General features: G+C 44.4%; 1 protein-coding gene across 2 annotated transcripts in view; it reads right to left on the bottom strand.

Annotated features, from left to right (window-relative positions):
• Positions 1–16,148, bottom strand: part of TSPAN7 (tetraspanin 7) — a 150,761-nt gene that overhangs the window by 76,604 nt on the left and 58,009 nt on the right. The window contains exon 2 of one of the 2 annotated variants that reach the window (XM_007451977.1): positions 11,149–11,283. The exons of the other annotated variant lie outside the window; for it this stretch is intronic. Within the exon in view, the coding sequence (XP_007452039.1) occupies positions 11,149–11,283 (135 nt within the window). The remainder of the gene's footprint in view (positions 1–11,148; positions 11,284–16,148) is intronic. 2 annotated transcript variants of the gene reach the window in all.

Raw genomic sequence — 16,148 nt, 5'->3', positions numbered from 1 at the left:
TTCCCTATGAGGCTGCATATTCCCCTAAGGTTTGCTCTCCTACAGATTATCTTTCTTCCTCTTTATCAGTTAATGATCTGGTTTATATTCTTGAATAGTAGAGCAAATTTTTTTCTTATTACTAGTGATAACAATAATGAAATCATCACTCAATATTCAAGTCTTTAAAGTGTTCCCTCTCTGATAAGAACCTTTTTGTAGATATTCACGTGTCACACTTGGTAGAGATACCTTCCTGACAGTGTAATGCTGACAAATGACAGTCAATGAATATTATGGCATTAAGTCATGAAATCAAACTAGACCTCGACCTTTTCCAAGATTAGTTAAATGCCAGAAGGCCAACCATTTCAAACCTTTCTTCTGGCTGCCAGCGGGCAAATGGAAGGGAACTCTTCAAACTACAGTAGCTCACCAGAATTAGTAGCTGAAATTAACTTTGGCTCTGCTTGTTAACACAATTTTCTTTGCCCCCATCTCAAACTTAATATTTTAATGATTCTACTCTTTAGATTATAACAGGGTTGCTCAGGAAAAAAAATGATCTAAAAAGGGTTAATAGCCACTGATTTGGGAGCAGTTGGGTGAAAAGGAAAGTTTTACACAAACCGACCAAAGAAATACTAACCTGGAATCCTACAACTCTGTGCAGTGGAATTTTACCAATTAGCATCATCATTGCTACAGGTACAAAATGAAGATCAATTATCTGGGGTGACTTCACAATACCAGACTGTTGAAACCTTAACAGCATTAGCACAATTAGAAGGCAAGCAGTTTACTCCAATTATAGCAGGTGTAATCTTAGAACCAATTCACTAGAGAAACTTCTCTAAATGATGTGTCTTCTCTACAGTCCTAAGACCTACAGAAATCGTTGCTTGAGGTATAGCAGAGATTTACCAGAGCTGAATAAGCCTGTGGAAGCTTAACGCTTGTTGAAAGCGTTATCCTGGAGAAGTAATGTCACACCACCACTGAAAGCTGAGAGTTTAGGTAAATACATTCAACTTTACACTAAGGTGTAGTAGATCACACAGCCAAGAAGTAACTGTTCTTTCTTCAATCCACACCTCTCAAGTTAGGGGAGCAATAGAGGAGATATCTTGAAACTACAGCAATTTCTCCATTTCAAACTTGGGATTCTGAAGAAACTTTAATACAAAGTTCCCTGTGTTGCTTATTCAAACGGTCTCTATGCAAACAGGTGGGGAACTGAAATTCCCAAAAGGACTGAGGCAATTTAAAGACACATCCCTGCTGATCCTCACCAGTTCTCCTTTAAGTTGTCCCCAAACTTCCGGCCATAAAATGCACTGAGACCACCACCATTAGGAGGCCAGAAGAAAAAATAAGCTCATAAATAATGTTTAAAGATTCAGATGGAAGATAGTTACTTTCAAGGTCGGTAGATTTAAAAAAATAAGAAAATTTAAAGCAGTTCACGTTCAAAAAGTTCTTACACCTATGAATAATGAAGAATTCCAGCAAACTGATCACCTATTGTCTGATTTAAATGGAAAAAAAAATCTTAAAATTCAGAAGCAAAAAAAAAAGGGGGGGATCTACCTGTCTTACTTTGCCCCGAAGAAACATGTAAATGGGCTGCAGCACAGGCTAAAAGGCTAGTATTAAAGATGTATCCAGTTCTTGGTTCTCCTGCTCTTGCACTGTGCAGATGTGGACAGGAGCAGTGCTCACTTGTCACAGATGGGGCACTTCTGCACGACTGTGGTGCTGTACCATAGGGGTCTTCTCTAGATGACTCGGGAATAAAAAGAGATCATCTGTATCTATCCTAGACAACACCAAAAAGAAAGCTGTAAAAGTAGAAGAAAAAATAAAGGGGATGAATGAATCAATAAAGGAAGAAATGATGGCCCCCTAAATCGTCTAAAGGTATATGATAAACATAAGATAATCATTAAATCAGAATAGTGGAGCTATGCACAAAAACTGCCCTACATATATTGGGCCACCATTTGTAGAGGTGTTTGGATTTTAAATCATGTTATATTAAGGATATTGCTATATCCAGAAACAGTCTTTACCTGGGCATACCACTGTGGCATAATTCTCATCATTGGGCCCAACTCTGAGTCTAAATGGGAGCAAATCCATTCCTACCATGGGAAATGGAAACATAAACTAAAAAAATTAAAAGATCCAAACCCATTTATTATAATATTTGTTAGGGGAGGGCTGTGCATTTACCACCCTTTAAACCCAAGGCTTATTGATTTTCAAAAATCATTAATATAAAGACAGCTATAGACCAGAGAGGTATATCCGTTACCTATTTTCTCGTAGAAACAAGTACACGTTTGGCAATAAATCAAAATAATAAATGTAACAAGGCATGGCAACGCTTCTTAAACTACATGAAGGACAGCCATTTTCTAAATTGACTTGGACACTTTGGATTGTAACTAAGCATAAAATAACTAAATTAAAATGATCATGTTTCGTTCTTTTCTCCTTTGTAACATTCCAAAGTTTGAAAATGCCTCATTCTCCTTCTCAAGCACCACCACAAGAATCCTAAACCTACCACAGTACAATATTGTAAAAGCTGGAAGCCAGACTCATTTGGCCATAACTATATGATTAGGCCAATTCTTGAGTCCCTCTGCCCCCACTTCCTGCGCAAAAAAGAAAAGCCCATGCCATTTATTTTTTGTTTATAGTTCCCTGTGCTACCCAACAGGTCTCTGTTGTTTATTTTATATGTAGTAGTGTGTATATGTTAATCCCAAACTCCTAATTTATTCCTCCCCCTGCCAATGCCATTTAGATGAGAATGGCCTGGTTTCCAGCTATAAAGGCACTCTATCATTGTAGAATGACAAATACTAAATTGAGCAGAGACCAAAGGATGAAACAAGTCTGGGGAAAAAAATGACCATGAGAAGTGCCAGATTTCTGAAAGTCCTACCTGCATATGTAGTGCTAGCTTCAGGGCATCGCAGGCCCTCAGGTCAGGGCGGCATTAAGCTGCAACAAGCTCTAACGCTCTTAGATATCTTCATGCTGAGTATCACACCTCCTATCCAGTTTCCTAAGAGGAGTGACTGTAGCCCTGAGTCTTTTTTTTTGTTTTTTGCGGTACGTGGGCCTCTCACTGCCGTGGCCTCTCCCGTTGCGGAGCACAGGCTCCGGACACGCAGGCTCAGCGGCCATGGCTCATGGGCCCAGCCGCTCCGCGGCATGTGGGATCTTCCCAGACCCGGGCACAAACCCGCGTCCCCTGCATCGGCAGGCGGACTCTCAACCACTGCACCACCAGGGAAGCCCAGCCTCGAGTCTTTAATCACGTATACACGGCCACATGAACTGGGTCCTGCATCATAGTCAGGCTGAATTATTTCTGCTTAGCTTTGCCAATCCCCAGGCTCTTTCAGAAACAGCAGTGGTTCTCCACAAGGTCTCCCCCAGGCCTATTCAAAACAACAAGGTGCTGAAGGATAATCAAGTGAACAGTGTGATGATTATGGATGCAGTTTAGACACTGCAAATGTATCGCCCCAAATTTAATCAAAATGATGCAGCTAACAACAACAACAAAATGTGAGAACTGTGGTGAAAAGTTCTCCACACCACATCACACCACCCTCTTAATGCTGTCAGGTCTGTGCTATCCATTATAGGAACCACCAGCCACAGTGGCCATTGAAACGTAGCTAGAGCAAACAGATGTGCCATAAGTGTAAGCTACACACTGGGTTTCAAAGACTTAGCCTGCAAAATAAGAATGAAAAATATTTCATGCATTTTACCTCTTTCTTTTTACTTTTCAATGTGTGCACCAGAAAATTTTAACTTACATATGAGGCTCACATTATATTTCTTTTTTTTTTTTGACTTCTTTAAAACTGAAGTATAGTTGATTTACAATGTTGTGCTAGTTTCAGGTGAACAGCACAGCGATCCAGATATATCTATATCGATCTATCTATCTATCTATATATCTTTTCCAGATCCTTTTCCTTTGTAGGTTATTAGAAAATATTGAGTATAGTTCCATGGGCTATACAGTAGGCCCTTGTTGGTTATCTATTTTCACGTTATATTTCTATCGAACAAAACTGTTGTAAACTTTAATAAGACAAGAATATTAAAGGAGAAAAAGCATTTGAAATACATGGGATAGTTCTTGTCTATATTTGTGCTACTTAGCCCAAGCCAAAGATTATCTAATTTCTAAAACGTAATGGCCATTAAAAATAGCTATAAAAATGCAAAACATCCTGCATTCCACTAATTTCCTTAGGTCAGAGGTTCTCATTTTTATTAGGCAACATGCAACAGGTGCCCTGGATCTCTCTTTTTATGACTATTATAACTCCCCTCTCCCTGCTGCAAGCCCTGCCTCCCAAGAAAGCCCCTTAGGCAGGTGGTCTAGAAAAGCAGGCAGGGGCAAGCAATGGGGTGCAGAATTTACGAAGAAGAAACCACCCTGGGTCCAAGTCAAGTTAGGTCAGAGTTATCAATCTCAGCAGAGGATGGTGGCAGGAGACAAGAGGACTGACTCCCTGTTTTGAGCTATAAAAGCCCCAACCAGAGGAGCCAGGGACAAGGCTTCAGTGTCTCCCCAGAGCTGTGATCATTGTTCGCAACCCCTCAGAGCACTAAAATGACAGTCCTCGCCTGGATTCTGATAAATCCTGCACCAGGCACCAGTGCTTGGCGGCAGAGGCATTTTCCTTAAGTGGGCAGAGAACAAGCTGGTTATAATTTTTTTTTTTTTTTTTCTTGCGTTATGCGGGCCTCTCACTGTTGTGGCCTCTCCCATTTGCGGAGCACAGGCTCCGGACGCGCAGGCCCAGCGGCCACGGCTCACGGGCCCAGCCGCTCCGCGGCACGCGGGATCCTCCCGAAACGGGGCACGAACCCGCGTCCCCTGCAACGGCAGGCGGACTCTCAAGCACTGCGCCACCAGGGAAGCCCTGGTTATAATTTTTGAGCTTCTGCAACTGTGTGCCAAGTTTCTGTAATATATCTGTGTTCAAGTAAATTTGTAAACAAGTTGGCCTCCGGGCAAGATTTAAAACCTCATGGTAGGAATACACGTTGTCAACGCTGGGCCAATCCAAGCCTCCATCAATGATTCCTAAAATAAATGGGCAGTAATTTCTCAATACCGACCTCAGTTTTTAGACATATCCCATGTGTCAGTTTTAGAAAACGAACCTAAATATACCCTAGTGAAGGAGTCACTTTTGATGATGATGCCATCAAATACAGAAACAAAACAAAAAACAAATATTCATTACATGTGAAATGAGAATCAAGTCAATAAATGGATAAATGTAAGTGCTTAGAAGAGCCCAGCTTTCCAAATTCACCAAGGAATGGTCAAGAGAGCAGAGGTGTTGAAAACGATGAGAACAGTTAGCTGACAGCTGAATATAAAACAAGAAGCTTTGACATTCAGCTCCAATACTGACTTGAGATGAAGCAAAGAGGAATAAGACCCGTTGTGAAACCTTGCATGCAGAGATTTTTACTGTGCAACTTAAGATTCGTGACATCCATCTTTGGAAGGCTCCACAGACAGGCACTACGCACCTGGCCACACCACATATAGATAAGAGCTGTTCCCTTGTTCAGTAAAAGAGGACTGCAGATTAGAAACAAACAAACAAAACAGAATTTCCACTGCAAATGCTCCCAGGATGAAAAGGCCATGTTTGGTGCCATCCCTCTGAAGCCATGCTCAGAGTCACAAATGGGTCCTCATAGATGTGATTAGAATCACTCCAGGAGTTATTTGCATACCTGGCTTGGGACCCGCAGGTCACTCTTGAGAGTCCATTTACCAATACAGGCCCCCTTGCCCCATGGTGGGCATTGAGGCAGGGCATGGCAAGAGCCCTTGGGATTAATGCCAACAGACCCCTCTTTCTGGACACAGCCCAGGAGGGGGCGACAGGGTCTAGACCCCTGCATCTGAGAAGCCTCCCCTAATCAGTAGGGAAGTTAACCTTTAGCCAAGGAGAGGTCAGAGGAAGCCACTCTTGGAGTCAAGCAAGTTTGTTTCCCGGATTCCAGTGCGGAGGACTCTGAGCAGGTTCTGTCAAAGAGCTATGAAGTCCTACTGCGGCCACCAGAGGACTTAGTAGGGCCCGGGTAGAGGACACTGCCCTCTAGAGGAGCCATGCATTATTCCTGATTCAGGGTCTGTATTGCTCTGTGCTATCTGATATTGGAGAGTCATCCATGCCATCTACCAGGGGCAAAAGCTACTCAGTTTGATAGTCTCCTAATGACAAAGGAAGAATACTTTTTTCCCCCAGGAGACCTGCAGTTGGAGTCACTGAAGCACTGGTAGGGGTTTGAGAGGTCTGTACAGGCTTCACATGATTATCTGGCCCTGACATTCCTCGATAAGGCTCTGATGATCTTGGCTGGGTTTACTCACATGCAAGGGGTTAGCTGCCTGTCAGCTGACCTACGTGTCCCTATCCCCACGTCGTAAGTTCATCATTCACAAGATGTCTTCAACGGTATTACCTCATTGCCCACCCCCAACCCATCAGAGAGGTCTGCTGGAACTAATGCTTCTACCAGCCATATACCATACGTGCTCTGCCTACAAGTCATCCTTGCTCACCCCTAGATGTACACCCTTCCAGTCACAGCCTCTTCAATCCCTCTCCTTATCCATTTTCCCAAAGTGTGGCAGATTACAAAACTGGCTCCAATTTTTAATCCCTCCTTACATCCATACCCCTTGCCATACGCTTTTATGACTTATTCTGAGCTTAGCTATATGACTTGCTTGGACCAATAGGATGTTAGCAAATATGACCCAAGCGGAGACTTGGAAGGCACCTGAGCAACTGTGCTTGCTTGCGTTCTTAGCCACTGTTATCACTATGATAAGGCTATGCCCAGGCTAATCTACTGGTCCCAGGAAGAAGATGAGAGATACACGGAACAGAGCCAAGTTACCGCAGCCTAGATCAGCTGACAGCTAGCTAACCCCCAGACATAAACCCAACCAAGATCATTAGAGCCACCGAGGTGATTCCCATCTGAGTCTAGAAACATGTGCAATAAATACTTACTGTTGTATGCCCCCTGAGGTTTTGTGGTTGCTTGTTAAGCAGCATTAATATGGCAGAGATAACTGAAACACACTGCAAACTCCCTCCAAAGTCTTCCCATTGAAACTCGGTTCCTTCGTTAAGGAATAAGCTCCTCTCCTTGGCATGTCCCTTTCAACTCCTGGCCCTCTGCAGAACCCAGCTCTCCTCTGAGGATACCGTATCTTCTGTGGCCTTTTCTCCTATGCCCAACACACCCATGGCCACGAAGCATGCTAGAGTTTTTCTTATGACCCAATGCCACTTCCAGGTCATTGTCCTTCCAGTCTTAAACAGCTATCCCTTCTCCCCTGATGCTCAGACCATCTGGCTATAGCACATACCACACTCTACTTCCTACTAAAGTACCAATCCATTTATGTTTTTAAAGATTGCCAGGTGGTTGATAGTTTTATTCTCTACTCCATGTTCTATCATCCATGGTGACTTCTTGTCTTTAGCATCACAGTCCTGAGGTATTCCCCAATGGCAATGGTCTTCACCTCCATTCCACTGCTGCCATCTACTCCCGGGGCCACAACCCCAAATTTGTCAGCACCTAACACTCTACCTCCAGAATAGTAAATTAAAATCCCATTCTGTGGGGAATTCCCTGGCAGTCCAGTGGTTAGGACTTGGCACCTTCACTGCCAGGGCCCGGTTCAATCCCTGGTTGGGGAACTACGATCCTGCAAGCCGCATGGCTCAGCCAAAAAAAAAAAAAAAAAAAAATATCCCACTCTGTGCCCATACCCTTCCATTTTTCCAGCGCTCACTTCCTTAGTGTTACTATATTTATTCTTCGATAAGTCAACCATTTATTCGAAACCTGCCATGTCTCAGGCACAATGCTGAGCACTGAAAAAAAATGGCAACGAACAAGAAACATAGGCTTTGCAGTGACAAATTCACATGATTCCCATCCTTCATGAATTCTTGACACTGAGTGCTATTATCTCCCTGGTATCTCTTTCCCACTCTCCACAAGGGCTTTTTCAAACATGAGCCCCTCAAACCACCTACCCTGCCTCATGAAGTTCCCATAGATGACTTATTTCTTAATACATCACTAAGAAAATGGAAGCCATCGGGAAAAAAGCTCACCTTAACTTCCTGCCAGACCTCCAAATGTACCTGTATCCACACTGCTCCTTCCTCCCTCCCAATCAAAGATGTGTCCTTCCACCTGTTCAAGACTAACGCTTCCACCTGTGCTCTGGATCCCCCGTCCCAGGATCTCTACTCCATTCTTTCCCCCTCTCCACTTAACCTTCAGCCTTTCACCCTCCACTGAGTCATTCACGCACAGCAGTTATCTTCATGTACGCCTAGCTGCTCAGTTAACCCACTCCCCCAAATCTCCCTTTAACATTATTTTTCTCGTTCATGTAGAATTATACTGTGGGTATTTGGCAGGTAGCCATCCAAAGACGGCCCTCCCTTGTAGCCAGCAGATGAGAAAAGAATGGAAGATGATCTGGGATCCGGGTTCAAATGTCAGTCCTGCAACTTACGGGCCACGCGATGTTGAGCTAGTCTCGGGGCTTACACACTTTAAGGGAGACGCTAATAAGAATCTCCTACACTGAACAGGGTGTGAAATGTATCTGCTCCATTCCCTGGGAACTGGCTATGTACATGTAGCCGAGTGCTCCAGATTCTACAAAAGTATAATGTTTAAAGGCGAAGGGGAACTGGTTTTCATTTTCATATCTCCCACAGATAAGTAAAAGATATGGAAAATTCCAAGGAGGTTCTGGTCTCTTCCAGAAAACAAAAAATTAGGACAGAAGCCCGCGAAGTATTTTCAAGCCCCTGTTATGAGAATCCTCAACCCTTGGTTGCACATTAGAATCACATGGGGGAGCTTTCAAAATTCCTGACTCCTGGGCCCCACCTAAAACCAAGTAAATTAGACTCTGTGGGGTGGAACCTAGGCAGCAGGGTTCCTTAGGCACCCAGGTGACGCCAGTGTGCAGCCAAGGTTGAGAACCACCACCTTCGATGACCGGATGCTCAATATTATATTTTTTTTACTTTTAAATTCCAGTGAGCAAGCTACAGAAAGATTAAATATACTACTTATAATCAGGCCAGATTCTGCCTCGATCATTTGTTTCTTCCCGCCTTAATCTTTTAGGCTCTAGAAAATATTTCTAGGTGATGTTTCTTAGTTTAGAGGCCATTAATACTGAAACCTATTTCTAAGGGCCTGTGAGCTGACTCAGCCCTATTAAGACCCTACGAAGATCAGTCAATATTTTAGTCGAAAAGCAGAGAAGTTCCTCCACTGCTAGCATACATAAATAATTTAATAGCCTGAAAATAAATACAATAATTTGCCTTTCCAAAGCACCTTTCATCATGAATCTGGTTTTAAGGGTCTCAAGAGATGTGCGTGGCCAGAAACAATCCGGCAGCAACATTTCCTCTAGCTGGTAGGCTTGATACAGCTTTATGATTCACAGTTTTAAATAACAGCACTCTTGAGGGCTGAGGATTGTGGCTGACTGGGTAGAAAATGGAAATGCTGAATGGAAAAGTATGGCTAATATATTATTTGGTTGCACCTCTTGCCTGGAGCCAGCCTGGGCTATTCCGACTTTATAAATGATTCCACCGGGATGGCTCTGAAAAGTACCACCCGAAAGTTCACACAGCTGTTTGCCAAGAAAACGAGAATCCATGACACCTGGCTGGGAGGCCGTGGACCTGTGGCCTCAGCCTTCAAATAAGTGGATGACAACGTGTTTCAGTGCTAACACTGGGATACTTATTTCTCCTTCTTGGGACCCTACCATGGGCACTTGGTGAGGAGGGGCAAGAGCCTGGACCTAGAACATAATTTGGGAGAGAAAGAAGTGGGAGCTTAAGGAAGGGTACAGCTTCAGGTGGAACTGGTTCTTGGTGGGATTTTTTTTTTTTTTTTTTTTTTTTTTTTTTGGTTCTCATTTGTTATCTATTTATATACACAGTAGTGTATATATGTCAATCCCAATCTTTTGCGGTACGCGGGCCTCTCACTGCCGTGGCCTCTCCCGTTGCGGAGCACAGGCTCCGGACGCGCAGGCTCAGCAGCCATGGCTCCCGGGCCCAGCCGCTCTGCGGCATGTGGGATCTTCCCGGACCGGGGCACGAACCCGTGTCCCCTGCATCGGCAGGCGGACTCTCAACCACTGCGCCACTACGGAAGCCCGATTTCTTTTTTTAAAAGGAGAGGATCAATTCAGATTGGGGACACGTGAGTTGGAGATATCAAAGTAGAGAAGGCAGCGGGATATGAGTTTGGATTTCAGGAGAAAGTCTGGGAGTTTTCAGGATTTAGCTGGTATTTAAAAAGCCGTGAGATGGAATGAGGTCACCGAGGGAGCTACTTTGGAGAAAAGAGGCACAGACTGAGACCTGGGGCCCGCCTATATTAAGAGATTGAGGAGAAGACCTAGTAAAGGAAGCAGAGCAAACCAGTGAGTTATCAGGAAAACCAAGAGAACGGGGTGCTTTGGAAGCCAAGTCAAGAGAAATTCTTAGAATGTATGGTGAGCTTTAAAATTCTCAGCGATTCAAGTTCAATCCTCTTCTTGCTTAATTGGAGGAACGGAAGCTGAGCTCCAGGAAGCCCTTTGATCTTACCACATGGCCTTAGCTTCAGTAGCTTATCTCGTCATTCCAACGAAAGCCAAGCTTCTCAGAAATCATAGGGCCTGCCAGTCACACTTACGAAGGGGAATATATAAAACTGACCATGATCTTGTACAACACAGGGAATTTAGCCAATATTTTATAATGATGATAAATGGAATACAACCTTTAGAAATTGTGAAACACTGTGTTGGACACCTGAAACTTGTACCATACTGCAATTGAAAATTAATTAAAAAAATAAAATAAAACAAAACAAAACTGACCACGATCACACTTCAGTGTTTACAAAAGCATTGCCCCACACGGCCTCTCCATAGAACTCTACGACCTCCCTGTGACATGAGGAGGGGTTGTCCCCAAATGTGCAGATTGAAATTTTAAAAAACAAATTTCAGCTCAGTTGAGACTTGTTCAAAGCCATCCAAGGTTGTAGAAAAGCTAGATGAGAATTTGGCTCTTCTGACCTCAGATCTTTGATTTTGTCTCTGACACCATATTGCTTGTTATGTAAATGAGGGAAAAACCAGCTTCTTCTAATCCTCAGTTGGCAAGGCTCTCCCAAACACAAAGAAATAAGTGCACAACTAATATCTGCATACTGCTTTGTGGATCACGCTCTCACATGCTCATCACAAGGGAAAGAAAGAAAAGAATCAAGTTTGAACTAAATGAGTTATTGAAGCCAAAATTAAACACAGGCGTAAGAAATAGACATATTTTTCTCTGCCTCACCACCGTCTTCCATTACACTCTACTGAAGGTGAATTGCCAACACGATTAATCAATTCCTCTGTATTTCCAAGTAGAACTTAATCCTGATCTAATGCAAGATATCACGTACCAGTCAGAGTCTTAACTGAAGTTATAGCTTTTTATTTAGTGCCAAGGAAATTCAGTTACTTGGAGCCTTTCAATCCCAGGCAAATCAAAGAAAGCTTAGATCCTAGAACTAAGCATGAAAAATTCCAAATTCTTTTAAAGAACTAATTTCAAGACCGATAATCAATATACCATGGTCTGGCCAAGGCCTGGCAGCCTGAAAATTTTTGGACTTGCTTCAGGGATCCAGAAGCAGAGTACTACATTAAATCAGTTCTTTGCGGCTTTATAAAAATGAGATGTTTATGGACTATTGGCTATAAAAAGCCAAGTGGTTGATTGTAAATACAAAAGTTACTTATCTATACAGCATACCCTGCATTAAAATTCTGCATCTGCATTTGTTTGTGAAATAAGCCTTGTTGGAAATTACATCAGCAAAACCAAGCAGGATGGGTCAAAACAATCACCATCAGCGTTTGGATGCTACGTGCCTGAGAGATGAGTGACAGAACAATTATTCCCTCTGTCCCATCAGGAAGCTGTGGTTTCATTTTTAACTAATTAATTTCTGAAAGACCATAAATGAATGTAATACAAAATTTAAAAGACACAAAGGAATTGGATGGTGAAGAGAATCTGCCTTCCACCCAGAAACCCTAACCTCCCAGTTCCCTTTCCTGGAGCCAGCCACCAGCTGTGTGTTCAGGGGACTGTATAAAATATCTTGATGAAAATTCCTCTGACCTCCCACTCTTCTCTTTATAGTTTAGACCTTATTACTTTACCCTTTGTCCTTTGGCTGGCTGGGGTCTTGTTGTGTTGTTCATTTAAGAGATGTCATTCAAAAAAATACCGTGAAAAGCTAGGTTCTACCAACTCCTCTCCTATAGCTACAATGGCAGACAATATCTTATTCAAAGGCTCTGGTGTGGTTTACTAGGATTATTTCCTAAAAGTTAAAAAGACTACTAATGACAGAAATGAACGTTAAAAAAATTATTGTCTTGAAAATAAGAAAATAAAATTCTATATGATGGGCTGATCTTGCTTTAAAACCAGCAAACTAGTCTGTGTGAGGCCAACTGGCCCGAGGCAGGGGAACGCAATCAGACTCACAGGTTGCATCAGACCGAACCTCTCCGGACCACCCAGTTCCAGGAACTCACCTGGGGACTTTCCACCCGGCCCAGCCTTCCCGCCTTTCGAGGGGCGGGACTAACGGTCCCCCACGATCCCCGAAGAGACCACCAAATAAGGAATACCCTGCGCCCTCCCGGATTCGCCACACCCCTTTCCCTTCTTCCCCTATAAATTTTGTTCGCGCCCACAGCCGGGCGCGACTTCTCTGGCCCCTTTCCCTCGGGCCAGTGAGCCTCGCCCGTACAGACAGTAACTTTTTGGTACTTAACTGCCACAGAGTCCAACACCCTTAGTTGTCCATGTCGTGCCTCCCGGATCCAATAGGCTGTCCCAGTCTATCCAGAAGGGAAAGCATCCCTCATAATGGCAGGCTCTAAGTACACATCGACTGGGCTTCTGGGTGCCAGGCATCCTGCTAAATGTCAGTAATAGAGCGATAAAAACCTAGATCTTGTCCCCCTCCATGAGTCAGCAATTTCAGGACACCAAGGGGCAGAGGCCAGTCACAAGTTTTCCCACACTCTGTATTCCTTACCAAATGGCATGCCAAGACATACTCAGCCCACACCTGCTCTAGGTCCAGTGCTCTGCCTGATGGTAGGTCTCTTCACTGCCCTGAGAGATTGTGGATTTCCGAGCTGGGGTTGTCCCCTGGAAGGTTGACAGTGAACAGCAGGAGGAACTGTCTGCACCTCACAGCCAAGTCCCCACAGGCCAGGCTGCTGCCAGAGCTGGGCAGGGAGGTCTCTGACTGCTTTCATAACTTTTCTCTAGACAGACACTCTAGGTCCATGGTGACAATGTCCTTGCTTCAACTGGGACACAGAATTTTAAAAAATCTGGCTGTCGATCGCAAACAGAAAAGGCAAGCGATTTCCAAACCAAGGACTCTAAGAGAGGGGCTTTCAAATGCCAAGTGTTCTCCTGTGTGGCAGATTCAGGGGCTGTCACCCAGGAAAGGAGGCAAAGACCAAGGCAGGGCCTTGCTTGACAACAAGAGACAGGAGTTAGGTCTGCCGTCCCATCCGCTTCCATAAGAAGGGGAATTCTTTACTTGGTGGTGGTCAGGGCACTGAAACCCAGGAAGGGGATTTTCTGGGTGGCCTGTCATCACTGATGGGTTACAGCTACAACTGAAAGGCAAGGAGAATGTCAGAATTGTGTTCTTGCAGAAGTGAGCCTGCCCCTCTCGCGGCTCCCCTACCTGCTTCTCCACGTCTCATCATTTCTGTCCTAAAACACTGCCTCTGCTTTGCACGCAGGCAGACAAATTCGCCTATCCTTATTACCACGTCCCCCAGAAACCTCCAAGTGGGTCTGCATAACAATAAATACATCACACTCATTTCCCTCACACAGAAGATACCACTGTCTTAGAGAAAAGGATGGGAAGATATACTATCTTTAAATTAGGAAAATCTGACTAGCTTCATTTTGGGTTTGGGTGGCTCACTGCTCTAGCTATTTTTCTTTTTCGTTACATCTCCCACGGTAGGTTTTTTTAAGCCCTCTGTATCTGTTGATATCTACAACCCTGCAATAAAAAGATGACGTATATAATGCAGGAGAACCCCAAGCCATCCTAAAACTCCATTCCTCAACTGTATACACTTTGCAGCTGAGTCTCAGTATGCTGAGCTGGCAAAATCCATGAATACAGAACAGATAATGTCAACATGGCAGAAGTTACAGAGCTGCTCGGATTTCCAGTCCAAACTGGGAACTAAGGGTTATGAGTCTCAAAGGACAACCTGTCCTGCCTGGAAACAGCCTCCTGCCTTTCACACAGCTATCAGCTCCCTCAAGGCTTTTGTGGTTAACTCTAATAAAATTAAGCAGCAAAGGATCATTTCAGAAACAACCCAAAGACCTTTGGGCATGCCTTACTTAGCTGATTAACACTGATCACCGTCCCCATCCCAGGTGCCATCTGGAGTATAAACAAGGTGAGGGCAGGAAGAATACCTCCTGCAAAAAGAGAGCAGCACACATGCTGGGTTCTTTCAGGAGGCACCAAATACTCTGAGCAGAGTGAACACAGCAGGGGCTGGGCAGCAGCCTAAGGTGCACACATGGGCATCCCCGATCCCAGCAGGGCAGGCACTGGCGCTACATTTCTAGTGAAAGTGGGGCCCAAACAGCTGCCGCGGCTGCTGCCACCTCTGCCTCCTGCTCAAGCAGGAGGCCTGGGATAGCCCAGGGGCAGCAGTGCCTACTGCCGGGGCATTCTTATCACTTAGGCTCCTGACACTAGCATTTCTGCCTAAGACTTCAGAATGAGTGGTAACTTGACATTGCCAGCAAAACAGGCAGGTTCTGAGATACACTCTCAAGGAAAAGACAAGATAAGGATGGAATCCTCAGTAAGATGCAGGTGTCCAAGGAGCACAAGGTGCTCAAAGCCAACATTTCGATGCCAGGAAGCAGAGCCATCCAGCTTTCAGTATCACCAATTCCTTGTCCACAGTCTCTGCCATCAGGCATACCTCCCACCTCCCACTCCCATTTCCACACAGCCATTTTCCCTTGTTTCCCCTCGTGTCCCTGCATCCATTTTCCCTGAAAGCCCCTGCATAGCATCTTTCAGAGAATTAGGTGATGGAAACACGCCTGCCCTTTAAATGCTGAACTCACTGAGCTAGGGAATTCACATGAAGGCTCTCCCGCTAGCATGAAATGGTACCATTTTCAAGGTAGCTCTGCGAGTAGGGGTCCAGTCTGAGAAGCTGGAACTATTTGGATGAAAGACTTATGGAGGAATGAACTCTCTTCACTCTCCCACCCTCAGTCTCAGGTACAAAGGACTGCTCCCACTGGAAAGCAAATCAGAGGGAGATTCCATCTCAGCCACCCTGACTTGAAGATAATTTCCAGATACTCTGTATCAAGGACACCCACCCATCCATCCCTTTGCTTTTTCAGACAGAGAGAAAACTTAGCAAAAAGGAAGTCAGCTTGCTGACAGTCTGGGGTTTTTCTGAACTTCCCCATCCTCTGGAAACGCACAAGACAGGTTTGCTGATCTGTCCAAGGAGGAACAGCGTCTGATGGACCAGGACACGGGCTGGCGGTTAAAGATGTGCGGGAAGGTAAATGTATAATGGATTGCCAACTTAATGAGTTCTGAGTTCCCTATTGTGTTTATTGAAGTCTTTGTACTCCTGATTGTTTAAAATTCATGCTTCCTGCTTTCCTGGTCTGTGCCCACCCTGCAGCCCCTCCCAGCACTGGCCTAATTCTCCCAGTCTCCCTCCACCTTCCTACAACTGCACAGAGAGCTTTCAAAGTTCACGCATCCTCTGTTGCAAGCATCCTTTCCTTAGTTCCTCTAAACTATTTTTATCATTAATTCGGGTTAAGTCTCCCCTCCATCCTTTTGGTCCTTCTCCCTGACATGAGCAAACAAATAGTAAAGAGAGAAGATGAGGACGAGTGTTGCCCAATATCCAAACTTCC

Source organism: Lipotes vexillifer, unplaced genomic scaffold (assembly GCF_000442215.2).
Source record: "Lipotes vexillifer unplaced genomic scaffold, Lipotes_vexillifer_v1.1 scaffold847, whole genome shotgun sequence".
NCBI classification, from domain to species: domain Eukaryota; kingdom Metazoa; phylum Chordata; class Mammalia; order Artiodactyla; family Lipotidae; genus Lipotes; species Lipotes vexillifer.
This window is presented reverse-complemented; position numbering and strand designations above follow the sequence as displayed.